Consider the following 27,098-nt stretch of genomic DNA (forward strand, 5'->3'; position numbering starts at 1 on the left):
ATTTGCACTTTTCGCACCAAAGTACGTTCATCTCTAGGAGACAGAATGGGTCTCCTTCCTGAGCGGTATGACGGCTGCATTGTCCATAGGTGTTTATACTTGCGTACTATTGTTTGTACAGATGAACGTGGTACCTTCAGGCGTTTGGAAATTGCTCCCAAGGATGAACCAGACTTGTGGAGGTCTACAATTTTTTCTGAGGTCTTGGCTGATTTCTTTAGATTTTCCCATGATGTCAAGCAAAGATGCACTAAGTTTGAAAGTAGGCCTTGAGATATATCCACAGGTACACCTCCAATTGACTCAAATTATGTCAATTAGCCTATCAGAAGCTTCTAAAGCCATGACATAATTTTAAAGGCACAGCCAACTTAGTGTATGTAAACTTCTGACCCACTGGAATTGTGATACAGTGAATTATAAGTGAAATAATCTGTCTGTAAACAATTGTTGGAAAAATTACACAGAGTAGATGTGTGTGTATGTAAACTTCCGACTTCAACTGTAAATACAGTTGAAGTCGGAAGTTTACATACTTAGGTTGGAGACCATTAAAACTAGTTTTTCAACCACTCCACAAATTTCTTGTTAACAACTATAGTTTTGGCAAGTCAGTTAGGACCTCTACTTTGGTGCTTTAGGTGCCAAGGATTCGGACATGTTGCAGCAGTGTGTAGAAGGGAGATCCCAAGATGTGAGAAAGGTGCAGGAGTGCATAGTCAGAGGGAGTGTACAGTTTGGATAGAGAAAGCACTGTGTGTCAACTGTGGGGATGCCCATGCAGCTGGGGATCCGAAGTGCCCTGTGAGAGAGAGAGAGGTTGAGATTGCCAGAGTTTGAGTGGGGCAGAAAGTTTCCTATGCTCAGGCAGTGAAGAGAGTAGGGGATAGCCCAAGGGTGAGTGAGTCGACTGGGAGGCCCCCAGTGAGTATGCCTGAGGGGAGCGAGCCAGAGAGGATGAGTTTTAGTAAAGTTGCATTTCTTGAGTTTATAGCTATGGTGATCAACTGCACTGCACTGATGGAGTGGAAAATCACAGAAGATAGATTATGTAGTTGCAGAGAAATATTTGGATGTGAGATATTTTCGTCTAGAAGATCTACAGGAAGTTCCTTCCTCCCAGGCAGATGGGCCTGGTGTAGGATCGTTTAGGGCCAAAGTAATGGGATATATGCTATAACTTGTGACATTAATAGAATAATCATTTTATTTATGGATAGTACTGCTGAATTTAAGTGTATATGTCTTTATTCCACTGTCTTATTGAATGAGATGACACATTTTTGTAGGACAATTCTGAGCTTGTGAATTATTATGTTAAATTCAAAATATAGACTGTCCCTCCCATCATTGCTCTCTATGCTTTTACTATCCCCTAGTGGATAAATGTACTACTGCAGTACCATAGAAGCCGGAAGTGACGTGTTTGACAAGCTAACGTGGTCGTCTTGTTTGAAAGAGGTTGTTGAGTCGTCTGAACAACACATTTACAAATAAACCAGACACGTAGCTACGATAAATCACAGCGGACAATTGTAAGGACACCATTTTACACCGTAAGTTGATGTATTTTTATTTCACTAGCATGATTCATAGTATTTCATTCATTCTTTAGCAAGCTAACACGTTAACTAGCTAGCTATGGCTAACATAACAATCACTCCACTTGTTTAATTTAGCTAGGCGGGACTCGACGCTATCCAAGTCGAGACAGTTCATGATCTTCTTTGGTATGCAACTAATTTACACACGTTTCTATTTCGTGAATAACTAGCTAACGTTAGCTTAGTAGCCCTTGATTGAGACTCTTAGTCCCATTACTTTACAAATAAGAGTCGTTGAACTAAGTCGTCTTCGGTACTCAATAGTGTGCAATTGCAGCCAATCGGCAGGAACGCCCCCCCCTCCAACGTTCCTTAATGACCCCCCCTCCTCTACACGTATATCATAAAAAAAGGTTAAAACGGTGTGTATTTTGAATTTGTGAGATTATTTTGATGTGATATGAAAGTACAGGGATGTATATTTCTAGAAAAAGTACCGCATTTGGAATCGAGTCACGTGTAATTTAGATGGAGTATTTGGCTGTTTTGGCTTCCAGAGCCAATTCTCCTTTAAACAGAACATGCAAGGTCCTTGGGCCATAATGAGTAACATTAAGCTCATTTAGTCCATTATTGGGCTAGCAAATTAGTAGCTAACGTTAGCATAACAAGGGTGCTGTTATTTACATTGACATAGTCCTCTTTAAAGGGAACTCTGGTAAAAAAAAAAAGCTAAAGAGCTATTATCTTTGTATTCAAGCTGGCCTTGCCTTTAAATGACTCAACTCTTTTTCCAGTTCACTAACCCTATTTTGTGATCCGAGTCATCTTTGCATTCACATTGCTCTGTTTAGAAAGGAACCCAGATCTTTTTCCAACATTAACTCAATACACTGGGTTTTTACAAAGTGCAGGACAAGCTATTCCATCAGAATGTGTTATTGGACAGCTAGGTATACCATATACCTACTTACATTTTGAAAGCTAATCGATTGCATTTAGTAGAAAGATGAGTCGTAATTGTAATCAGAAGATACTTTTAACTTGTAAATATTATTGGTAACAGAATAAATAGCAGAAGAATAACTGCAGATTAAATAATGCTGTAATAGAAAATTGTACACCCAATGTAGGCTACCGTCCCTTTAAGAGCTGAAATGGATTTTGTACCCTATTTTGTGATTCTCACCAAATATGTTGTCTTTTCACACTATTCAACCCCCACAATTGAGTAAACAGCTTATGAAGCTCTCTTAGCCTATAGATCACATATTGCAAACAAATAATCTGAACTGAAAACTCCTTGCATTTTAGAATTTCTGTGCATCCTTGACAATTGCTAATCATGTTTTTTCTGCAATACTGCTCATCATAATTTTCTCTCTTTTTTTGTGGCACCAACATGAGGAGCTATGGCAGGGGAACGGTGCTGCATTAGTCTAGTGTGTGGTGCTATAGCAGGGGAAACGGTGTTGTAGTAGTCTAGTGTGAGGGGTTATGGCAGGGGAAACGGTGTTGTAGTAGTCTAGTGTGTGGTGCTATAGCAGGGGAAACGGTGTTGTAGTAGTCTAGTGTGAGGGGTTATGGCAGGGGAAACGGTGTTGTAGTAGTCTAGTGTGAGGGGTTATGGCAGGGGAAACGGTGTTGTAGTAGTCTAGTATGAGGGGTTATGGCAGGGGAAACGGTGTTGCAGTAGTCTAGTGTGTGGTGCTATGGCAGGGGAAACGGTGTTGCAGTAGTCTAGTATGTGGTGCTATAGCAGGGGAAACGGTGTTGCAGTAGTCTAGTGTGTGGTGCTATAGCAGGGGAAACGGTGTTGCAGTAGTCTAGTGTGTGGTGTTATAGCAGGGGAAACGGTGTTGCAGTAGTCTAGTGTGTGGTGCTATGGCAGGGGAAACGGTGTTGCAGTAGTCTAGTGTGTGGTGTTATAGCAGGGGAAACGGTGTTGCAGTAGTCTAGTGTGTGGTGCTATGGCAGGGGAAACGGTGTTGCAGTAGTCTAGTGTGAGGGGTTATGGCAGGGGAAACGGTGTTGTAGTAGTCTAGTGTGAGGGGTTATGGCAGGGGAAACGGTGTTGTAGTAGTCTAGTGTGAGGGGTTATGGCAGGGGAAACGGTGTTGTAGTAGTCTAGTGTGAGGGGTTATGGCAGGGGAAACGGTGTTGCAGTAGTCTAGTGTGAGGGGTTATGGCAGGGGAAACGGTGTTGCAGTAGTCTAGTGTGTGGGGCTATAGCAGGGGAAACGGTGTTGCAGTAGTCTAGTGTGAGGGGTTATGGCAGGGGAAACGGTGTTGTAGTAGTCTAGTATGTGGTGCTATAGCAGGGGAAACGGTGTTGTAGTAGTCTAGTGTGAGGGGTTATGGCAGGGGAAACGGTGTTGCAGTAGTCTAGTGTGTGGGGCTATAGCAGGGGAAACGGTGTTGCAGTAGTCTAGTGTGAGGGGTTATGGCAGGGGAAACGGTGTTGTAGTAGTCTAGTATGTGGTGCTATAGCAGGGGAAACGGTGTTGTAGTAGTCTAGTGTGAGGGGTTATGGCAGGGGAAACGGTGTTGTAGTAGTCTAGTGTGTGGTGCTATAGCAGGGGAAACGGTGTTGTAGTAGTCTAGTGTGTGGTGCTATAGCAGGGGAAACGGTGTTGCAGTAGTCTAGTGTGAGGGGTTATGGCAGGGGAAACGGTGTTGTAGTAGTCTAGTATGAGGGGTTATGGCAGGGGAAACGGTGTTGTAGTAGTCTAGTGTGAGGGGTTATGGCAGGGGAAACGGTGTTGTAGTAGTCTAGTGTGAGGGGTTATGGCAGGGGAAACGGTGTTGTAGTAGTCTAGTGTGAGGGGTTATGGCAGGGGAAACGGTGTTGTAGTAGTCTAGTGTGAGGGGTTATGGCAGGGGAAACGGTGTTGTAGTAGTCTAGTGTGAGGGGTTATGGCAGGGGAAACGGTGTTGCAGTAGTCTAGTGTGAGGGGCTATGGCAGGGGAAACGGTGTTGTAGTAGTCTAGTGTGAGGGGTTATGGCAGGGGAAACGGTGTTGTAGTAGTCTAGTGTGAGGGGTTATGGCAGGGGAAACGGTGTTGTAGTAGTCTAGTGTGAGGGGTTATGGCAGGGGAAACGGTGTTGTAGTAGTCTAGTGTGAGGGGTTATGGCAGGGGAAACGGTGTTGTAGTAGTCTAGTGTGAGGGGTTATGGCAGGGGAAACGGTGTTGCAGTAGTCTAGTGTGAGGGGTTATGGCAGGGGAAACGGTGTTGCAGTAGTCTAGTGTGTGGTGCTATAGCAGGGGAAACGGTGTTGTAGTAGTCTAGTGTGTGGTGCTATGGCAGGGGAAACGGTGTTGCAGTAGTCTAGTGTGTGGTGCTATGGCAGGGGAAACGGTGTTGCAGTAGTCTAGTGTGTGGTGCTATGGCAGGGGAAACGGTGTTGCAGTAGTCTATTGTGAGGGGCTATAGCAGGGGAAACGGTGTTGCAGTAGTCTAGTGTGAGGGGCTATAGCAGGGGAAACGGTGTTGTAGTAGTCTAGTATGTGGTGTTATAGCAGGGGAAACGGTGTTGCAGTAGTCTAGTGTGTGGTGCTATGGCAGGGGAAACGGTGTTGCAGTAGTCTAGTGTGAGGGGTTATGGCAGGGGAAACGGTGTTGTAGTAGTCTAGTGTGTGGTGCTATAGCAGGGGAAACGGTGTTGCAGTAGTCTAGTGTGAGGGGTTATGGCAGGGGAAACGGTGTTGCAGTAGTCTAGTATGAGGGGTTATGGCAGGGGAAACGGTGTTGTAGTAGTCTAGTGTGAGGGGTTATGGCAGGGGAAACGGTGTTGTAGTAGTCTAGTGTGAGGGGTTATGGCAGGGGAAACGGTGTTGCAGTAGTCTAGTGTGAGGGGTTATGGCAGGGGAAACGGTGTTGCAGTAGTCTAGTGTGAGGGGCTATGGCAGGGGAAACGGTGTTGTAGTAGTCTAGTGTGAGGGGTTATGGCAGGGGAAACGGTGTTGTAGTAGTCTAGTGTGAGGGGTTATGGCAGGGGAAACGGTGTTGTAGTAGTCTAGTGTGAGGGGTTATGGCAGGGGAAACGGTGTTGTAGTAGTCTAGTGTGAGGGGTTATGGCAGGGGAAACGGTGTTGTAGTAGTCTAGTGTGAGGGGTTATGGCAGGGGAAACGGTGTTGTAGTAGTCTAGTGTGAGGGGTTATGGCAGGGGAAACGGTGTTGTAGTAGTCTAGTGTGAGGGGTTATGGCAGGGGAAACGGTGTTGCAGTAGTCTAGTGTGTGGTGCTATGGCAGGGGAAACGGTGTTGCAGTAGTCTAGTGTGTGGTGTTATAGCAGGGGAAACGGTGTTGCAGTAGTCTAGTGTGTGGTGTTATAGCAGGGGAAACGGTGTTGCAGTAGTCTAGTGTGTGGTGCTATAGCAGGGGAAACGGTGTTGCAGTAGTCTATTGTGAGGGCTATAGCAGGGGAAACGGTGTTGCAGTAGTCTATTGTGAGGGGCTATGGCAGGGGAAACGGTGTTGCAGTAGTCTAGTGTGAGGGGCTATAGCAGGGGAAACGGTGTTGCAGTAGTCTAGTGTGTGGTGCTATGGCAGGGGAAACGGTGTTGCAATAGTCTAGTGTGTGGTGCTATGGCAGGGGAAACGGTGTTGCAGTAGTCTAGTGTGTGGTGCTATGGCAGGGGAAACGTTGTTGCAGTAGTCTATTGTGAGGGGCTATAGCAGGGGAAACGGTGTTGCAGTAGTCTAGTGTGAGGGGCTATAGCAGGGGAAACGGTGTTGCAGTAGTCTAGTGTGTGGTGCTATAGCAGGTGAAACGGTGTTGCAGTAGTCTAGTGTTTGGTGCTATAGCAGGGGAAACGGTGTTGTAGTAGTCTAGTATGTGGTGTTATAGCAGGGGAAACGGTGTTGCAGTAGTCTAGTGTGTGGTGCTATGGCAGGGGAAACGGTGTTGCAGTAGTCTAGTGTGAGGGGTTATGGCAGGGGAAACGGTGTTGTAGTAGTCTAGTGTGTGGTGCTATAGCAGGGGAAACGGTGTTGTAGTAGTCTAGTGTGAGGGGTTATGGCAGGGGAAACGGTGTTGTAGTAGTCTAGTGTGAGGGGTTATGGCAGGGGAAACGGTGTTGTAGTAGTCTAGTATGAGGGGTTATGGCAGGGGAAACGGTGTTGCAGTAGTCTAGTGTGTGGTGCTATAGCAGGTGAAACGGTGTTGCAGTAGTCTAGTGTTTGGTGCTATGGCAGGGGAAACGGTGTTGTAGTAGTCTATGTGGTGTTATAGCAGGGGAAACGGTGTTGCAGTAGTCTAGTGTGTGGTGCTATGGCAGGGGAAACGGTGTTGCAGTAGTCTAGTGTGAGGGGTTATGGCAGGGGAAACGGTGTTGTAGTAGTCTAGTGTGTGGTGCTATAGCAGGGGAAACGGTGTTGTAGTAGTCTAGTGTGAGGGGTTATGGCAGGGGAAACGGTGTTGTAGTAGTCTAGTATGAGGGGTTATGGCAGGGGAAACGGTGTTGTAGTAGTCTAGTGTGAGGGGTTATGGCAGGGGAAACGGTGTTGTAGTAGTCTAGTGTGAGGGGTTATGGCAGGGGAAACGGTGTTGTAGTAGTCTAGTATGAGGGGTTATGGCAGGGGAAACGGTGTTGTAGTAGTCTAGTGTGAGGGGTTATGGCAGGGGAAACGGTGTTGTAGTAGTCTAGTGTGAGGGGTTATGGCAGGGGAAACGGTGTTGCAGTAGTCTAGTGTGTGGTGCTATAGCAGGGGAAACGGTGTTGTAGTAGTCTAGTGTGTGGTGCTATAGCAGGGGAAACGGTGTTGCAGTAGTCTAGTGTGTGGTGTTATAGCAGGGGAAACGGTGTTGCAGTAGTCTAGTGTGTGGTGCTATAGCAGGGGAAACGGTGTTGTAGTAGTCTGTGTGGTGCTATAGCAGGGGAAACGGTGTTGTAGTAGTCTGTGTGGTGCTATAGCAGGGGAAACGGTGTTGTAGTAGTCTAGTGTGTGGTGTTATAGCAGGGGAAACGGTGTTGCAGTAGTCTAGTATGAGGGGTTATGGCAGGGGAAACGGTGTTGCAGTAGTCTAGTGTGTGGTGCTATAGCAGGTGAAACGGTGTTGCAGTAGTCTAGTGTTTGGTGCTATGGCAGGGGAAACGGTGTTGTAGTAGTCTATGTGGTGTTATAGCAGGGGAAACGGTGTTGCAGTAGTCTAGTGTGTGGTGCTATGGCAGGGGAAACGGTGTTGCAGTAGTCTAGTGTGAGGGGTTATGGCAGGGGAAACGGTGTTGTAGTAGTCTAGTGTGTGGTGCTATAGCAGGGGAAACGGTGTTGTAGTAGTCTAGTGTGAGGGGTTATGGCAGGGGAAACGGTGTTGTAGTAGTCTAGTATGAGGGGTTATGGCAGGGGAAACGGTGTTGTAGTAGTCTAGTGTGAGGGGTTATGGCAGGGGAAACGGTGTTGTAGTAGTCTAGTGTGAGGGGTTATGGCAGGGGAAACGGTGTTGTAGTAGTCTAGTATGAGGGGTTATGGCAGGGGAAACGGTGTTGTAGTAGTCTAGTGTGAGGGGTTATGGCAGGGGAAACGGTGTTGTAGTAGTCTAGTGTGAGGGGTTATGGCAGGGGAAACGGTGTTGCAGTAGTCTAGTGTGTGGTGCTATAGCAGGGGAAACGGTGTTGTAGTAGTCTAGTGTGTGGTGCTATAGCAGGGGAAACGGTGTTGCAGTAGTCTAGTGTGTGGTGTTATAGCAGGGGAAACGGTGTTGCAGTAGTCTAGTGTGTGGTGCTATAGCAGGGGAAACGGTGTTGTAGTAGTCTGTGTGGTGCTATAGCAGGGGAAACGGTGTTGTAGTAGTCTGTGTGGTGCTATAGCAGGGGAAACGGTGTTGTAGTAGTCTAGTGTGTGGTGTTATAGCAGGGGAAACGGTGTTGCAGTAGTCTAGTATGTGGTGCTATAGCAGGGGAAACGGTGTTGCAGTAGTCTAGTGTGTGGTGCTATGGCAGGGGAAACGGTGTTGCAGTAGTCTAGTGTGTGGTGTTATAGCAGGGGAAACGGTGTTGCAGTAGTCTAGTGTGTGGTGCTATGGCAGGGGAAACGGTGTTGCAGTAGTCTAGTATGAGGGGTTATGGCAGGGGAAACGGTGTTGTAGTAGTCTAGTGTGAGGGGTTATGGCAGGGGAAACGGTGTTGTAGTAGTCTAGTGTGAGGGGTTATGGCAGGGGAAACGGTGTTGTAGTAGTCTAGTGTGAGGGGTTATGGCAGGGGAAACGGTGTTGTAGTAGTCTAGTATGAGGGGTTATGGCAGGGGAAACGGTGTTGTAGTAGTCTAGTGTGAGGGGTTATGGCAGGGGAAACGGTGTTGCAGTAGTCTAGTGTGAGGGGTTATGGCAGGGGAAACGGTGTTGCAGTAGTCTAGTGTGTGGGGCTATAGCAGGGGAAACGGTGTTGCAGTAGTCTAGTGTGAGGGGTTATGGCAGGGGAAACGGTGTTGTAGTAGTCTAGTATGTGGTGCTATAGCAGGGGAAACGGTGTTGTAGTAGTCTAGTGTGAGGGGTTATGGCAGGGGAAACGGTGTTGTAGTAGTCTAGTGTGAGGGGTTATGGCAGGGGAAACGGTGTTGTAGTAGTCTAGTGTGAGGGGTTATGGCAGGGGAAACGGTGTTGTAGTAGTCTAGTGTGAGGGGTTATGGCAGGGGAAACGGTGTTGTAGTAGTCTAGTGTGAGGGGTTATGGCAGGAGAAACGGTGTTGTAGTAGTCTAGTGTGAGGGGTTATGGCAGGGGAAACGGTGTTGTAGTAGTCTAGTGTGAGGGGTTATGGCAGGGGAAACGGTGTTGCAGTAGTCTAGTGTGAGGGGCTATGGCAGGGGAAACGGTGTTGTAGTAGTCTAGTGTGAGGGGCTATGGCAGGGGAAACGGTGTTGTAGTAGTCTAGTATGAGGGGTTATGGCAGGGGAAACGGTGTTGTAGTAGTCTAGTGTGAGGGGTTATGGCAGGGGAAACGGTGTTGCAGTAGTCTAGTGTGTGGTGCTATAGCAGGGGAAACGGTGTTGTAGTAGTCTAGTGTGTGGTGCTATAGCAGGGGAAACGGTGTTGCAGTAGTCTAGTGTGTGGTGTTATAGCAGGGGAAACGGTGTTGCAGTAGTCTAGTGTGTGGTGCTATAGCAGGGGAAACGGTGTTGCAGTAGTCTAGTGTGTGGTGCTATAGCAGGGGAAACGGTGTTGCAGTAGTCTATTGTGAGGGGCTATAGCAGGGGAAACGGTGTTGTAGTAGTCTATTGTGTGGTGCTATAGCAGGGGAAACGGTGTTGTAGTAGTCTGTGTGGTGCTATAGCAGGGGAAACGGTGTTGCAGTAGTCTATTGTGAGGGGCTATGGCAGGGGAAACGGTGTTGCAGTAGTCTATTGTGTGGTGCTATAGCAGGGGAAACGGTGTTGTAGTAGTCTAGTGTGTGGTGTTATAGCAGGGGAAACGGTGTTGCAGTAGTCTAGTATGTGGTGCTATAGCAGGGGAAACGGTGTTGCAGTAGTCTAGTGTGTGGTGCTATGGCAGGGGAAACGGTGTTGCAGTAGTCTAGTGTGTGGGGCTATAGCAGGGGAAACGGTGTTGTAGTAGTCTATTGTGTGGTGCTATAGCAGGGGAAACGGTGTTGTAGTAGTCTGTGTGGTGCTATAGCAGGGGAAACGGTGTTGCAGTAGTCTATTGTGAGGGGCTATGGCAGGGGAAACGGTGTTGCAGTAGTCTATTGTGTGGTGCTATGGCAGGGGAAACGGTGTTGTAGTAGTCTAGTGTGTGGTGTTATAGCAGGGGAAACGGTGTTGCAGTAGTCTAGTATGTGGTGCTATAGCAGGGGAAACGGTGTTGCAGTAGTCTAGTGTGTGGTGCTATGGCAGGGGAAACGGTGTTGCAGTAGTCTAGTGTGTGGTGTTATAGCAGGGGAAACGGTGTTGCAGTAGTCTAGTGTGTGGTGCTATGGCAGGGGAAACGGTGTTGCAGTAGTCTAGTATGAGGGGTTATGGCAGGGGAAACGGTGTTGTAGTAGTCTAGTGTGAGGGGTTATGGCAGGGGAAACGGTGTTGTAGTAGTCTAGTGTGAGGGGATATGGCAGGGGAAACGGTGTTGTAGTAGTCTAGTGTGAGGGGTTATGGCAGGGGAAACGGTGTTGCAGTAGTCTAGTGTGAGGGGCTATGGCAGGGGAAACGGTGTTGTAGTAGTCTAGTGTGAGGGGTTATGGCAGGGGAAACGGTGTTGTAGTAGTCTAGTGTGAGGGGTTATGGCAGGGGAAACGGTGTTGTAGTAGTCTAGTGTGAGGGGTTATGGCAGGGGAAACGGTGTTGTAGTAGTCTAGTGTGAGGGGTTATGGCAGGGGAAACGGTGTTGCAGTAGTCTAGTGTGTGGTGCTATAGCAGGGGAAACGGTGTTGCAGTAGTCTAGTGTGTGGTGTTATAGCAGGGGAAACGGTGTTGCAGTAGTCTGTGTGGTGCTATAGCAGGGGAAACGGTGTTGCAGTAGTCTAGTGTGTGGTGCTATAGCAGGGGAAACGGTGTTGCAGTAGTCTATTGTGAGGGCTATAGCAGGGGAAACGGTGTTGTAGTAGTCTATTGTGAGGGGCTATAGCAGGGGAAACGGTGTTGTAGTAGTCTAGTGTGAGGGGCTATAGCAGGGGAAACGGTGTTGTAGTAGTCTAGTGTGTGGTGTTATAGCAGGGGAAACGGTGTTGCAGTAGTCTAGTATGTGGTGCTATAGCAGGGGAAACAGTGTTGCAGTAGTCTAGTGTGTGGTGCTATGGCAGGGGAAACGGTGTTGCAGTAGTCTAGTGTGTGGTGCTATGGCAGGGGAAACGGTGTTGCAGTAGTCTAGTGTGTGGTGCTATGGCAGGGGAAACGTTGCAGTAGTCTATTGTGAGGGGCTATAGCAGGGGAAACGGTGTTGTAGTAGTCTAGTGTGAGGGGCTATAGCAGGGGAAACGGTGTTGCAGTAGTCTAGTGTGAGGGGCTATAGCAGGGGAAACGGTGTTGCAGTAGTCTAGTGTGTGGTGCTATAGCAGGTGAAACGGTGTTGCAGTAGTCTAGTGTTTGGTGCTATAGCAGGGGAAACGGTGTTGTAGTAGTCTAGTATGTGGTGTTATAGCAGGGGAAACGGTGTTGCAGTAGTCTAGTGTGTGGTGCTATGGCAGGGGAAACGGTGTTGCAGTAGTCTAGTGTGAGGGGCTATAGCAGGGGAAACGGTGTTGCAGTAGTCTAGTGTGTGGTGCTATGGCAGGGGAAACGGTGTTGCAGTAGTCTAGTGTGAGGGGCTATAGCAGGGGAAACGGTGTTGCAGTAGTCTAGTGTGTGGTGCTATAGCAGGGGAAACGGTGTTGCAGTAGTCTAGTGTGAGGGGTTATGGCAGGGGAAACGGTGTTGTAGTAGTCTAGTGTGTGGTGCTATAGCAGGGGAAACGGTGTTGTAGTAGTCTAGTGTGAGGGGTTATGGCAGGGGAAACGGTGTTGTAGTAGTCTAGTATGAGGGGTTATGGCAGGGGAAACGGTGTTGCAGTAGTCTAGTGTGTGGTGCTATAGCAGGTGAAACGGTGTTGCAGTAGTCTAGTGTTTGGTGCTATGGCAGGGGAAACGGTGTTGTAGTAGTCTATGTGGTGTTATAGCAGGGGAAACGGTGTTGCAGTAGTCTAGTGTGTGGTGCTATGGCAGGGGAAACGGTGTTGCAGTAGTCTAGTGTGAGGGGTTATGGCAGGGGAAACGGTGTTGTAGTAGTCTAGTGTGTGGTGCTATAGCAGGGGAAACGGTGTTGTAGTAGTCTAGTGTGAGGGGTTATGGCAGGGGAAACGGTGTTGTAGTAGTCTAGTATGAGGGGTTATGGCAGGGGAAACGGTGTTGTAGTAGTCTAGTGTGAGGGGTTATGGCAGGGGAAACGGTGTTGTAGTAGTCTAGTATGAGGGGTTATGGCAGGGGAAACGGTGTTGTAGTAGTCTAGTGTGAGGGGTTATGGCAGGGGAAACGGTGTTGTAGTAGTCTAGTGTGAGGGGTTATGGCAGGGGAAACGGTGTTGCAGTAGTCTAGTGTGTGGTGCTATAGCAGGGGAAACGGTGTTGTAGTAGTCTAGTGTGTGGTGCTATAGCAGGGGAAACGGTGTTGCAGTAGTCTAGTGTGTGGTGTTATAGCAGGGGAAACGGTGTTGCAGTAGTCTAGTGTGTGGTGCTATAGCAGGGGAAACGGTGTTGTAGTAGTCTATTGTGTGGTGCTATAGCAGGGGAAACGGTGTTGTAGTAGTCTATTGTGTGGTGCTATAGCAGGGGAAACGGTGTTGTAGTAGTCTGTGTGGTGCTATAGCAGGGGAAACGGTGTTGCAGTAGTCTATTGTGAGGGGCTATGGCAGGGGAAACGGTGTTGCAGTAGTCTATTGTGTGGTGCTATGGCAGGGGAAACGGTGTTGTAGTAGTCTAGTGTGTGGTGTTATAGCAGGGGAAACGGTGTTGCAGTAGTCTAGTATGTGGTGCTATAGCAGGGGAAACGGTGTTGCAGTAGTCTAGTGTGTGGTGCTATGGCAGGGGAAACGGTGTTGCAGTAGTCTAGTGTGTGGTGTTATAGCAGGGGAAACGGTGTTGCAGTAGTCTAGTGTGTGGTGCTATGGCAGGGGAAACGGTGTTGCAGTAGTCTAGTATGAGGGGTTATGGCAGGGGAAACGGTGTTGTAGTAGTCTAGTGTGAGGGGTTATGGCAGGGGAAACGGTGTTGTAGTAGTCTAGTGTGAGGGGATATGGCAGGGGAAACGGTGTTGTAGTAGTCTAGTGTGAGGGGTTATGGCAGGGGAAACGGTGTTGCAGTAGTCTATTGTGTGGTGCTATAGCAGGGGAAACGGTGTTGTAGTAGTCTGTGTGGTGCTATAGCAGGGGAAACGGTGTTGCAGTAGTCTATTGTGAGGGGCTATGGCAGGGGAAACGGTGTTGCAGTAGTCTATTGTGTGGTGCTATAGCAGGGGAAACGGTGTTGTAGTAGTCTAGTGTGTGGTGTTATAGCAGGGGAAACGGTGTTGCAGTAGTCTAGTATGTGTTGCTATAGCAGGGGAAACGGTGTTGCAGTAGTCTAGTGTGTGGTGCTATGGCAGGGGAAACGGTGTTGCAGTAGTCTAGTGTGTGGTGTTATAGCAGGGGAAACGGTGTTGCAGTAGTCTAGTGTGTGGTGCTATGGCAGGGGAAACGGTGTTGCAGTAGTCTAGTATGAGGGGTTATGGCAGGGGAAACGGTGTTGTAGTAGTCTAGTGTGAGGGGTTATGGCAGGGGAAACGGTGTTGTAGTAGTCTAGTGTGAGGGGATATGGCAGGGGAAACGGTGTTGTAGTAGTCTAGTGTGAGGGGTTATGGCAGGGGAAACGGTGTTGCAGTAGTCTATTGTGTGGTGCTATGGCAGGGGAAACGGTGTTGTAGTAGTCTAGTGTGTGGTGTTATAGCAGGGGAAACGGTGTTGCAGTAGTCTAGTATGTGGTGCTATAGCAGGGGAAACGGTGTTGCAGTAGTCTAGTGTGTGGTGCTATGGCAGGGGAAACAGTGTTGCAGTAGTCTAGTGTGTGGTGTTATAGCAGGGGAAACGGTGTTGCAGTAGTCTAGTGTGAGGGGTTATGGCAGGGGAAACGGTGTTGTAGTAGTCTAGTGTGAGGGGATATGGCAGGGGAAACGGTGTTGTAGTAGTCTAGTGTGAGGGGTTATGGCAGGGGAAACGGTGTTGCAGTAGTCTATTGTGTGGTGCTATGGCAGGGGAAACGGTGTTGTAGTAGTCTAGTGTGTGGTGTTATAGCAGGGGAAACGGTGTTGCAGTAGTCTAGTATGTGGTGCTATAGCAGGGGAAACGGTGTTGCAGTAGTCTAGTGTGTGGTGCTATGGCAGGGGAAACAGTGTTGCAGTAGTCTAGTGTGTGGTGTTATAGCAGGGGAAACGGTGTTGCAGTAGTCTAGTGTGTGGTGCTATGGCAGGGGAAACGGTGTTGCAGTAGTCTAGTATGAGGGGTTATGGCAGGGGAAACGGTGTTGTAGTAGTCTAGTGTGAGGGGTTATGGCAGGGGAAACGGTGTTGTAGTAGTCTAGTGTGAGGGGATATGGCAGGGGAAACGGTGTTGTAGTAGTCTAGTGTGAGGGGTTATGGCAGGGGAAACGGTGTTGCAGTAGTCTAGTGTGAGGGGCTATGGCAGGGGAAACGGTGTTGTAGTAGTCTAGTGTGAGGGGTTATGGCAGGGGAAACGGTGTTGTAGTAGTCTAGTGTGAGGGGTTATGGCAGGGGAAACGGTGTTGTAGTAGTCTAGTGTGAGGGGTTATGGCAGGGGAAACGGTGTTGTAGTAGTCTAGTGTGAGGGGTTATGGCAGGGGAAACGGTGTTGCAGTAGTCTAGTGTGTGGTGCTATAGCAGGGGAAACGGTGTTGCAGTAGTCTAGTGTGTGGTGTTATAGCAGGGGAAACGGTGTTGCAGTAGTCTATTGTGAGGGCTATAGCAGGGGAAACGGTGTTGTAGTAGTCTATTGTGAGGGGCTATAGCAGGGGAAACGGTGTTGTAGTAGTCTAGTGTGAGGGGCTATAGCAGGGGAAACGGTGTTGTAGTAGTCTAGTGTGTGGTGTTATAGCAGGGGAAACGGTGTTGCAGTAGTCTAGTATGTGGTGCTATAGCAGGGGAAACAGTGTTGCAGTAGTCTAGTGTGTGGTGCTATGGCAGGGGAAACGGTGTTGCAGTAGTCTAGTGTGTGGTGCTATGGCAGGGGAAACGGTGTTGCAGTAGTCTAGTGTGTGGTGCTATGGCAGGGGAAACGTTGCAGTAGTCTATTGTGAGGGGCTATAGCAGGGGAAACGGTGTTGTAGTAGTCTAGTGTGAGGGGCTATAGCAGGGGAAACGGTGTTGCAGTAGTCTAGTGTGAGGGGCTATAGCAGGGGAAACGGTGTTGCAGTAGTCTAGTGTGTGGTGCTATAGCAGGTGAAACGGTGTTGCAGTAGTCTAGTGTTTGGTGCTATAGCAGGGGAAACGGTGTTGTAGTAGTCTAGTATGTGGTGTTATAGCAGGGGAAACGGTGTTGCAGTAGTCTAGTATGTGGTGTTATAGCAGGGGAAACGGTGTTGCAGTAGTCTAGTGTGTGGTGCTATGGCAGGGGAAACGGTGTTGCAGTAGTCTAGTGTGAGGGGCTATAGCAGGGGAAACGGTGTTGCAGTAGTCTAGTGTGTGGTGCTATGGCAGGGGAAACGGTGTTGCAGTAGTCTAGTGTGAGGGGCTATAGCAGGGGAAACGGTGTTGTAGTAGTCTAGTATGTGGTGTTATAGCAGGTGAAACGGTGTTGCAGTAGTCTAGTGTTTGGTGCTATAGCAGGGGAAACGGTGTTGTAGTAGTCTAGTATGTGGTGTTATAGCAGGGGAAACGGTGTTGCAGTAGTCTAGTATGTGGTGTTATAGCAGGGGAAACGGTGTTGCAGTAGTCTAGTGTGTGGTGCTATGGCAGGGGAAACGGTGTTGCAGTAGTCTAGTGTGAGGGGCTATAGCAGGGGAAACGGTGTTGCAGTAGTCTAGTGTGTGGTGCTATGGCAGGGGAAACGGTGTTGCAGTAGTCTAGTGTGAGGGGCTATAGCAGGGGAAACGGTGTTGCAGTAGTCTAGTGTGTGGTGCTATAGCAGGGGAAACGGTGTTGCAGTAGTCTAGTGTGTGGTGTTATAGCAGGGGAAACGGTGTTGCAGTAGTCTAGTGTGTGGTGCTATAGCAGGGGAAACGGTGTTGCAGTAGTCTAGTGTGAGGGGCTATAGCAGGGGAAACGGTGTTGCAGTAGTCTAGTGTGTGGTGCTATAGCAGGGGAAACGGTGTTGCAGTAGTCTAGTGTGTGGTGCTAATGCAGGGGAAACGGTGTTGCAGTAGTCTAGTGTGAGGGGTTATGGCAGGGGAAACGGTGTTGTAGTAGTCTAGTGTGAGGGGTTATGGCAGGGGAAACGGTGTTGCAGTAGTCTATTGTGAGGGGTTATGGCAGGGGAAACGGTGTTGCAGTAGTCTAGTGTGAGGGGTTATGGCAGGGGAAACGGTGTTGTAGTAGTCTAGTGTGAGGGGTTATGGCAGGGGAAACGGTGTTGCAGTAGTCTATTGTGAGGGGTTATGGCAGGGGAAACGGTGTTGCAGTAGTCTAGTGTGAGGGGCTATGGCAGGGGAAACGGTGTTGTAGTAGTCTAGTATGAGGGGTTATGGCAGGGGAAACGGTGTTGTAGTAGTCTAGTGTGAGGGGTTATGGCAGGGGAAACGGTGTTGTAGTAGTCTAGTGTGAGGGGTTATGGCAGGGGAAACGGTGTTGCAGTAGTCTAGTGTGAGGGGCTATGGCAGGGGAAACGGTGTTGCAGTAGTCTATTGTGAGGGGCTATAGCAGGGGAAACGGTGTTGTAGTAGTCTAGTTTGTGGTGCTATAGCAGGGGAAACGGTGTTGTAGTAGTCTAGTGTGTGGTGTTATAGCAGGGGAAACGGTGTTGCAGTAGTCTAGTATGTGGTGCTATAGCAGGGGAAACGGTGTTGTAGTAGTCTAGTGTGTGGTGCTATGGCAGGGGAAACGGTGTTGCAGTAGTCTATTGTGAGGGGCTATAGCAGGGGAAACGGTGTTGCAGTAGTCTAGTGTGTGGTGCTATAGCAGGGGAAACGGTGTTGTAGTAGTCTAGTGTGTGGTGTTATAGCAGGGGAAACGGTGTTGCAGTAGTCTAGTGTGTGGTGCTATGGCAGGGGAAACGGTGTTGCAGTAGTCTAGTGTGAGGGGTTATGGCAGGGGATACGGTGTTGCAGTAGTCTAGTGTGTGGTGCTATAGCAGGGGGAAACGGTGTTGTAGTAGTCTGTGTGGTGCTATAGCAGGGGAAACGGTGTTGCAGTAGTCTAGTGTGAGGGGCTATAGCAGGGGAAACGTTGTTGCAGTAGTCTAGTGTGTGGTGCTATAGCAGGGGAAACGGTGTTGCAGTAGTCTAGTATGTGGTGCTATAGCAGGGGAAACGGTGTTGTAGTAGTCTAGTGTGTGGTGCTATGGCAGGGGAAACGGTGTTGCAGTAGTCTAGTGTGTGGTGCTATGGCAGGGGAAACGGTGTTGCAGTAGTCTAGTGTGTGGTGCTATGGCAGGGGAAACGGTGTTGCAGTAGTCTAGTGTGTGGTGCTATAGCAGGGGAAACGGTGTTGCAGTAGTCTAGTGTGTGGTGCTATAGCAGGGGAAACGGTGTTGCAGTAGTCTAGTGTGTGGTGCTATAGCAGGGGAAACGGTGTTGCAGTAGTCTAGTGTGTGGTGCTATAGCAGGGGAAACGGTGTTGCAGTAGTCTAGTGTGTGGTGCTAATGCAGGGGAAACGGTGTTGCAGTAGTCTAGTGTGAGGGGTTATGGCAGGGGAAACGGTGTTGTAGTAGTCTAGTGTGAGGGGTTATGGCAGGGGAAACGGTGTTGCAGTAGTCTATTGTGAGGGGTTATGGCAGGGGAAACGGTGTTGCAGTAGTCTAGTGTGAGGGGTTATGGCAGGGGAAACGGTGTTGTAGTAGTCTAGTGTGAGGGGTTATGGCAGGGGAAACGGTGTTGCAGTAGTCTATTGTGAGGGGTTATGGCAGGGGAAACGGTGTTGCAGTAGTCTAGTGTGAGGGGCTATGGCAGGGGAAACGGTGTTGTAGTAGTCTAGTATGAGGGGTTATGGCAGGGGAAACGGTGTTGTAGTAGTCTAGTGTGAGGGGTTATGGCAGGGGAAACGGTGTTGTAGTAGTCTAGTGTGAGGGGTTATGGCAGGGGAAACGGTGTTGCAGTAGTCTAGTGTGAGGGGCTATGGCAGGGGAAACGGTGTTGCAGTAGTCTATTGTGAGGGGCTATAGCAGGGGAAACGGTGTTGTAGTAGTCTAGTTTGTGGTGCTATAGCAGGGGAAACGGTGTTGTAGTAGTCTAGTGTGTGGTGTTATAGCAGGGGAAACGGTGTTGCAGTAGTCTAGTATGTGGTGCTATAGCAGGGGAAACGGTGTTGTAGTAGTCTAGTGTGTGGTGCTATGGCAGGGGAAACGGTGTTGCAGTAGTCTATTGTGAGGGGCTATAGCAGGGGAAACGGTGTTGCAGTAGTCTAGTGTGTGGTGCTATAGCAGGGGAAACGGTGTTGTAGTAGTCTAGTGTGTGGTGTTATAGCAGGGGAAACGGTGTTGCAGTAGTCTAGTGTGTGGTGCTATGGCAGGGGAAACGGTGTTGCAGTAGTCTAGTGTGAGGGGTTATGGCAGGGGATACGGTGTTGCAGTAGTCTAGTGTGTGGTGCTATAGCAGGGGGAAACGGTGTTGTAGTAGTCTGTGTGGTGCTATAGCAGGGGAAACGGTGTTGCAGTAGTCTAGTGTGAGGGGCTATAGCAGGGGAAACGTTGTTGCAGTAGTCTAGTGTGTGGTGCTATAGCAGGGGAAACGGTGTTGCAGTAGTCTAGTATGTGGTGCTATAGCAGGGGAAACGGTGTTGTAGTAGTCTAGTGTGTGGTGCTATGGCAGGGGAAACGGTGTTGCAGTAGTCTAGTGTGTGGTGCTATGGCAGGGGAAACGGTGTTGCAGTAGTCTAGTGTGTGGTGCTATGGCAGGGGAAACGGTGTTGCAGTAGTCTAGTGTGTGGTGCTATGGCAGGGGAAACGGTGTTGCAGTAGTCTAGTGTGTGGTGCTATAGCAGGGGAAACGGTGTTGCAGTAGTCTAGTGTGTGGTGCTATAGCAGGGGAAACGGTGTTGCAGTAGTCTAGTGTGTGGTGCTATAGCAGGGGAAACGGTGTTGCAGTAGTCTAGTGTGTGGTGCTATAGCAGGGGAAACGGTGTTGCAGTAGTCTAGTGTGTGGTGCTATAGCAGGGGAAACGGTGTTGTAGTAGTCTAGTGTGTGGTGCTATAGCAGGGGAAACGGTGTTGCAGTAGTCTAGTGTGTGGTGCTATGGCAGGGGAAACGGTGTTGCAGTAGTCTAGTGTGAGGGGCTATAGCAGGGGAAACGGTGTTGCAGTAGTCTAGTGTGTGGTGCTATAGCAGGGGAAACGGTGTTGTAGTAGTCTAGTGTGTGGTGCTATAGCAGGGGAAACGGTGTTGCAGTAGTCTAGTGTGAGGGGTTATGGCAGGGGAAACGGTGTTGCAGTAGTCTAGTGTGTGGTGCTATAGCAGGGGAAACGGTGTTGCAGTAGTCTATTGTGAGGGGCTATAGCAGGGGAAACGGTGTTGCAGTAGTCTAGTGTGAGGGGCTATAGCAGGGGAAACGGTGTTGCAGTAGTCTAGTGTGAGGGGCTATAGCAGGGGAAACGGTGTTGCAGTAGTCTATTGTGAGGGGCTATAGCAGGGGAAACGGTGTTGTAGTAGTCTAGTGTGAGGGGCTATAGCAGGGGAAACGGTGTTGCAGTAGTCTAGTGTGTGGTGCTATAGCAGGGGAAACGGTGTTGTAGTAGTCTAGTGTGTGGTGTTATAGCAGGGGAAACGGTGTTGCAGTAGTCTAGTGTGTGGTGCTATGGCAGGGGAAACGGTGTTGCAGTAGTCTAGTGTGAGGGGTTATGGCAGGGGATACGGTGTTGCAGTAGTCTAGTGTGTGGTGCTATAGCAGGGGGAAACGGTGTTGTAGTAGTCTGTGTGGTGCTATAGCAGGGGAAACGGTGTTGCAGTAGTCTAGTGTGAGGGGCTATAGCAGGGGAAACGTTGTTGCAGTAGTCTAGTGTGTGGTGCTATAGCAGGGGAAACGGTGTTGCAGTAGTCTAGTGTGTGGTGCTATGGCAGGGGAAACGGTGTTGCAGTAGTCTAGTGTGAGGGGTTATGGCAGGGGAAACGGTGTTGCAGTAGTCTAGTGTGTGGTGCTATAGCAGGGGAAACGGTGTTGCAGTAGTTTAGTGTGAGGGGCTATAGCAGGGGAAACGGTGTTGCAGTAGTCTAGTGTGTGGTGCTATAGCAGGGGAAACGGTGTTGTAGTAGTCTAGTGTGTGGTGCTATGGCAGGGGAAACGGTGTTGCAGTAGTCTAGTGTGTGGTGCTATAGCAGGGGAAACGGTGTTGTAGTAGTCTAGTGTGTGGTGCTATAGCAGGGGAAACGGTGTTGCAGTAGTCTAGTGTGTGGTGCTATGGCAGGGGAAACGGTGTTGCAGTAGTCTAGTGTGTGGTGCTATAGCAGGGGAAACGGTGTTGCAGTAGTCTAGTGTGTGGTGCTATGGCAGGGGAAACGGTGTTGCAGTAGTCTAGTGTGAGGGGCTATAGCAGGGGAAACGGTGTTGCAGTAGTCTAGTGTGTGGTGCTATAGCAGGGGAAACGGTGTTGTAGTAGTCTAGTGTGTGGTGCTATAGCAGGGGAAACGGTGTTGCAGTAGTCTAGTGTGAGGGGTTATGGCAGGGGAAACGGTGTTGCAGTAGTCTAGTGTGTGGTGCTATAGCAGGGGAAACGGTGTTGCAGTAGTCTAGTGTGTGGTGCTATGGCAGGGGAAACGGTGTTGTAGTAGTCTAGTGTGAGGGGCTATAGCAGGGGAAACGGTGTTGCAGTAGTCTAGTGTGTGGTGCTATAGCAGGGGAAACGGTGTTGTAGTAGTCTAGTGTGTGGTGCTATAGCAGGGGAAACGGTGTTGTAGTAGTCTAGTGTGAGGGGTTATGGCAGGGGAAACGGTGTTGTAGTAGTCTAGTGTGTGGTGCTATAGCAGGGGAAACGGTGTTGTAGTAGTCTAGTGTGAGGGGCTATAGCAGGGGAAACGGTGTTGCAGTAGTCTAGTGTGTGGTGCTATAGCAGGGGAAACGGAGTTGCAGTAGTCTAGTGTGTGGTGCTATAGCAGGGGAAACGGTGTTGTAGTAGTCTAGTGTGAGGGGTTATGGCAGGGGAAACGGTGTTGTAGTAGTCTAGTGTGTGGTGCTATAGCAGGGGAAACGGTGTTGTAGTAGTCTAGTGTGAGGGGCTATAGCAGGGGAAACGGTGTTGTAGTAGTCTAGTGTGAGGGGCTATAGCAGGGGAAACGGTGTTGCAGTAGTCTAGTGTGTGGTGCTATAGCAGGGGAAACGGAGTTGCAGTAGTCTAGTGTGTGGTGCTATAGCAGGGGAAACGGAGTTGCAGTAGTCTAGTGTGTGGTGCGGGAATAATGACAAGTGAACCAACCTGGGGAGCTTTGTGTTCTAATTGCCCTAAAAAAGAAAACAGTACGGAACTCTGACCCCTGAAAAGAGCTGCAAAAGCAAACCAAACTGAGACCATCTCGAGAGGTGGTCTGAGTTCGGTTCGGTCTGAATTCGGTTCGCTTTTGTGACTCTTGAGGGGCCGAGTTCCAACACTGCACAAAAATTAAGCGAACTGTCTGAAAGAGACCAAGTGTGAAAACACCCGTGGTCATATAGCAGACCAAACTTATCCAGAGCCCACAGTTTCATACTTTATGTACTGGTCCCCCATGGGAATCAAACCCACAACCTTGGCATTGCAAGTGCCATGCTCTACCAACTGAGCCACACGGGTTAATGCCTCCCCCAAATATCTTTCACTTGGTTTAACAAATCTTTTGTTAAGTAAAGCAGTATCCTTTTGATTTTTATATTTGATAAAAGCTTTTTGTGCAAATGAGTGCTTGCTTACCTGTGAACTCCATTGTGCCACACCCCCTCCCCATTCCCTTCCTCCCCTTTGAGTCCCTCTTCCCCTCCCTAGGTCCCATATGGCTACACCCTTACCTCAAAAGGGGCCTGGTCTTGCTGGTATGCTCTCCCAGCAGCAGCAGTCCCACCTGCCGCCAGGCTTAGGCCCCGGCCAGCCTCCCATGCTCCCTCAGGGAGCCCTGAGAGAGATCTCCCCTGTGTTCCTCTGTCGTATCGGCCAGGAAACCGTCCAGGACATCGTCACACGCACCATGGAGATCTTCCAGATCACACGAGCCACACAGGTAAGGCCAGTGTTTCCCAAAGGTTCGACACATTCATTTGACAAGTTATGCTTTCACATATGTATTCAAATCCGCGTCTCATTTAAATGTCTGCTGTTATGGGGGTTTGGGGAGAAATATTTCGGCTGATGAAATGAAGGTTAATTCAAGAATGATGTGCTGTCTGTCAGTCTCATCGAGTGTCCCCCCCCATAGAGATTCAAAATAATACTGTTTATAGTGTGTGTATATATAAATACAGTACCAGTCAAAAGTTTGGACACCCCTACTCATTCAAGGGTTTTTCTTTATTTTTACTATTTTCTACATTGTAGAATAATAGTGACGACATCAAAACTAGGAAATAACACATATGGAATCATGTAGTAACCCCAGAAATATACTTTATATTTGAGATTCTTCAAAGTAGCCATCCTTTGCCTTGATGACAGCTTTGCACACACTTGGCATTCTCTCAACCAGCTTCATGAGGTAGTCACCTGGAATGCATTTCAATTACAGGTGTGCCTTGTTAAAAGTACATTTGTGTAATTTATTTATTTCTTAATGCGTTTGAGCCAATCAGTTATTGTGACAAAGGTAGGGGTGGTATACAGAAGATAGCCCTATTTGGTAAAATACCAAGTCCATGTTATAGCAAGAACAGCTCAAAAAACAATGCAAAACGACAGTCCATCATTGCTTTAGGACATGAAGGTCAGTCAATGTGGAACATTTCAAGAACTTTGAAAGTTTCTTCAAATGCAGTCGATAAAACCAAGTGCTACGATGGAACTGGCTCTCCTGAGGACCGCCACAGGAAAGGAAGACCTCAACTGTTCAGAGGAGACTCCGTCAATCAGGCCTTCATGGTCGAATTGCTGCAAAGAAACCACTACTAAAGGACACCAATAATAAGAACAGACTTGCTTGGGCCAAGAAACACAAGCAATGGAAGTTAGACCGGTGGAAATCTGTCCTTTGGTCTGAGTCCAAATTAGATTTTTTGTTCCAACTGCCATGTCTTTGTGAGACGCAGAGAAGGTGAATGGATCATCTCCACATGTGTTGTTCCCACTGTGAAGCATGGAGGTGTGATTGTGTGGGGGTGCTTTGCTGCTGACACTGTCTGTGATTTATTTAGAATTCAAGGCACATTTAACCAGCATGGCTTCCACAGCATTCTGTAGCGATACGCCATCCCATCTGGTTTGCGCTTAGTGGGACTGTCATTTGTTTTCAACAGGACAATGACCCAACACACCTCCAGGCTGTGTAAGGGCTATTTGACCAAGAAGGAGAGTGATGGAGTGCTGCATCAGATGACCTGGAATCCACAATCACCCGACCTCAAACCAATTGAGATGAGTTGGATCGCAGAGTGAAGGAAAAGCAGCCAACTCCTTCAAGACTGTTGGAAAAGCATTCCAGGTGAAACTGGTTGAGAGAATGCCAAGAGTGTGCAAAGCTGTCATCAAGGCAAAGGGTGGCTACTTTGAAGAATATAAAAGATATGTTTGTTTTAACTTTCTTGGTTACTACATGATTCCATGTGTGTTATTTCATAGTTTTTATGTCTTAACTATTATTCTACTATGTAGAATATAATAAAAATAAAGAAACCCTTGAATGAGTAGGTGTGTAAACTTTTGACTGGTAGTGTGTGTATGTAATATATACACACAGAACTGTTCAAAAGTTTGGGGTCACTCGTTTTCCATGAAAACATACATGAAATCAGTTGAAAAATGAATAGGAAATATAGTCAAGATGTTGACAAGGTTATAAATAATGATTTTTCATTGAAATAATAATTGTGTCCTTCACACTTTGCCTTCGTCAAAGAATCCTCCATTTGCAGCAATTACAGCCCTGCAGACCTTTGGCATTCTAGTTGTCAATTTGTTGAGGTAATCTGAAGAGATTTCACCCAGTGCTTCCTGAAGCACCTCCCACAAGTTGGATTGGCTTGATGGGAACTTCTTACGTACCATACGGTCTTCCCTAAATAGTTCTTGCATAGTTTGGAGCTGTGCTTTGGGTCATTGTTCTGTTGTAGGAGGAAATTGGCTCCAATTAAGCGCCGTCCACAGGGTATGGCATGGCGTTGCAAAATGGAGTGATAGCCATCAAGATTCCCTTTACCCTGTACAAATCTCCCACTTCGCCACCACCAAAGCACCCCCAGACCATCACATTGCCTCCACCATGCTTGACAGATGGCGTCAAGCACTCCTCCAGCATATTTAAATGTTTTCTGCGTCTCACGAATTATGTTCTTTGTGATCCGAACACCTCAAACTTAGATTCGTCTGTCCATAACACTTTTTCCCAATCTTTCTCTGTCCAGTGTATGTGTTCTTTTGCCCATCTTAATCTTTTCTTTTTATTGGCCAGTCTGAGATATGGCTTTTTCTTTGCAACTCTGCCTAGAAGGCCAGCATCCCGGAGTTGACTCTTTACTGTTGATGTTGAGACTGGTGTTTTGCGGGTACTATTTAATGAAGCTGCCAGTTGAGGACTTGTGAGGCTTCTGTTTCTCAAACTAGACACTCTAATACTTGCCCTCTTGCTCAGTTGTGCACCGGGGCCTCCCACTCTATCTATTCTGGTTAGAGTCAGTTTGCGCTGTTCTGTGAAGGGAGTAGTACACACCGTTGAACAAGATCTTAAGTTTCTTGCCAATTTCTCACATGGAATAGCCTTCATTTCTCAGAACAAGAATAGCCTGACGAGTTTCAGAAGACAGTTATTTGTTTCTGGCCGTTGTGAGCCTGTAATCGAACCCACAAATGCTGATGCTCCAGATACTCAACTAGTCTAAAGAAGGCCAGTTTTATTGCTTCTTTAATCAGAACAACAGTTTTCAGTTGTGCTAACCTAATTGCAAAAGTGTTTTCTAATGATCAATTAGCCTTTTAAAATGATAAACTTGGATTAGCTAACACAACGTGCCATTGGAACACAGGAGTGATGCTTGCTGATAATGGGCCTCTGTACGCCTATGTAGATATTCCATAAAGAATCTGCCGTTTCCAGCAACAAAAGTAATTTACAACATTAACAATGTCTACACTGTATTACTGATCAACTTGATGTTATTTTAATGGACAAAAAATTTGCTTTTCTTTCAAAAACATGGAAATTTAAGTGACCCCAAACTTTTGAATGGTTGTGTGTGTGTATTACACACACATACACACACTGCCGTTCAAAAAGATACACACAACTTTTTAGCGTCATTCTGTGGTTGTCCCCCCCCCCCCTTTCCCCATCAGTTGCCTAACGGGGTGACCCAGAGCCAGGCTGTGTATCAGGACCGCTTCGGGAAACTCCAGGAGCACCTCCGTCAGCTGGCCCTGCTTTTTCGCAAGCTCCGCCTTCTCTACGAGCGCTGTGTTGAGATGACTTCTGACCTGCAGGAAGAACCCTCAGAGGTAGGGCTCAATTAAATCTATGTAAAAAAATCCTCCATTACCCTTTCGCTCTACTGAGCCTATCCAAGCTGTACTGGGCTGGCTTGGTTATGCATTCACTGTAGTTGCTGGAACCATGCTGGTATGGATCATGTGAAAAATGAAATATCCGAGCCAGCACAGTACGATTCGGGTCGGCCCTCTAGTGTGAATCAGGCACGTTTGTCTTTCTGGCTCTACACAAGCTCTACCTGTTTTTCTGTCTGTACTTTGCCACCTTTGACAGTATATTGTCCTGTAGTTGTTTTGATGTGATGAACTTAGTGTATCACACGTCTGTCTTTCCAGCTGGTGCCATATGTAAGAGAGGAGATGGCCCCTGTGAGAGTGGAGCCCTGCAGTCCGGCTGTAAGCCAGGAAAGACAAGAAGTGCTGGAGGTTTGTGACGTGTCCACTTCGTCTGTATGTCACTGATTCACTATCGTTTGTTGGATGACAACCAATAGTTAGTACAGAGATGTTACAGTTCCTTGATTCTGATTGGGCCCGGTGTGTCATGGTCCCTCCCACAGAAGATGAGGCAGAAAAACCAGGAGATGAAGATTCTGATGGATCAGATGAGGAACCTGTTATGGGACGTCAACGCCATGCTGACACTCAGGAAATGACATCACAGATGAACTCTCCCTCACTGCACTTCACGATGCCCCTCCTACCAGGGGCCGTGGGTTTTTCCTGACCCGGAAAACTCTAGGCCCTAGTACCTCCAACCATTGTTGTACTTGTGTGAGACAGACTGCTAGAAGCTTTTGGTGATCTACCTTTACAGTATGGTGCTTTCAGAGACATTGAATGAACTGAGTTGACGTAAATGTTTTGTACTGTCAGTATCTTTTTTCTTTTTACTCCGATATTGTACATTTCCTGCCTTTTTTTGAGTGGTAAGCACTGACTCGGGACCAGCTAAATAAACTTGAATTCAGTGTTGTGAATTTCACTCGGTGCACAAAAGGCTGATCTAGTATCAGCTTAATCTGCCCTTATTCTTTGTGTCCCAACTAGTGACTGTCACCTGTAAACTGAGTTGAAGACAATGGGATCTCATCACAACTTAGCCACTGGCAGCTATTTATCTCAGGTCTGAGTGTGTCTCAGCATTGTTATTGAGGTTAGCTTCCTGAGTGCTGGGCAACACCCACCTGCTTACCTCTAGGGTTGAGAGCCTTGCATGCTGACTGCTGAGGAAGTGTCAAGCGTGTGAATCTATTTTTGTACACCGCGCAGGATCTCGGCGAAAGCACAAGCAATCGGTTATGGAGTCTTTTTCTACTAAATAAATACATTGTAAAAACACAGATTTTTTTGTTGTGAGAAATGTATGC

General features: G+C 48.1%; 1 protein-coding gene across 1 annotated transcript; it reads left to right on the plus strand.

Annotated features, from left to right (window-relative positions):
- Positions 1-1,448: 1,448 nt before the first annotated feature.
- LOC120022524 (mediator of RNA polymerase II transcription subunit 30-like) lies at positions 1,449-27,056 on the plus strand. The gene is made up of 5 exons (XM_038966472.1): positions 1,449-1,556; positions 22,090-22,321; positions 25,579-25,737; positions 26,065-26,154; positions 26,289-27,056. The coding sequence occupies exons 2-5, from the start codon at positions 22,097-22,099 to the stop codon at positions 26,382-26,384; spliced, it is 570 nt and encodes a 189-aa protein (XP_038822400.1). The 5' UTR covers positions 1,449-1,556; positions 22,090-22,096; the 3' UTR covers positions 26,385-27,056.
- Positions 27,057-27,098: the final 42 nt, after the last annotated feature.

Source organism: Salvelinus namaycush, chromosome 27 (assembly GCF_016432855.1).
Source record: "Salvelinus namaycush isolate Seneca chromosome 27, SaNama_1.0, whole genome shotgun sequence".
In the NCBI taxonomy this organism is placed as follows: Eukaryota; Metazoa; Chordata; class Actinopteri; order Salmoniformes; family Salmonidae; genus Salvelinus; species Salvelinus namaycush.

What these genes read in the sequence shown, in the direction of transcription:
- LOC120022524 (XM_038966472.1), top strand. Translation starts at nt 22,097, where the DNA reads ATGGCTACACCCTTACCTCAAAAGGGGCCTGGTCTTGCTGGTATGCTC. An exon ending in AGATCACACGAGCCACACAG is followed by an intron (nt 22,322 to 25,578) that starts GTAAGGCCAGTG and finishes TTTCCCCATCAG; the next exon opens with TTGCCTAACGGGGTGACCCA. An exon ending in TGCAGGAAGAACCCTCAGAG is followed by an intron (nt 25,738 to 26,064) that starts GTAGGGCTCAAT and finishes CTGTCTTTCCAG; the next exon opens with CTGGTGCCATATGTAAGAGA.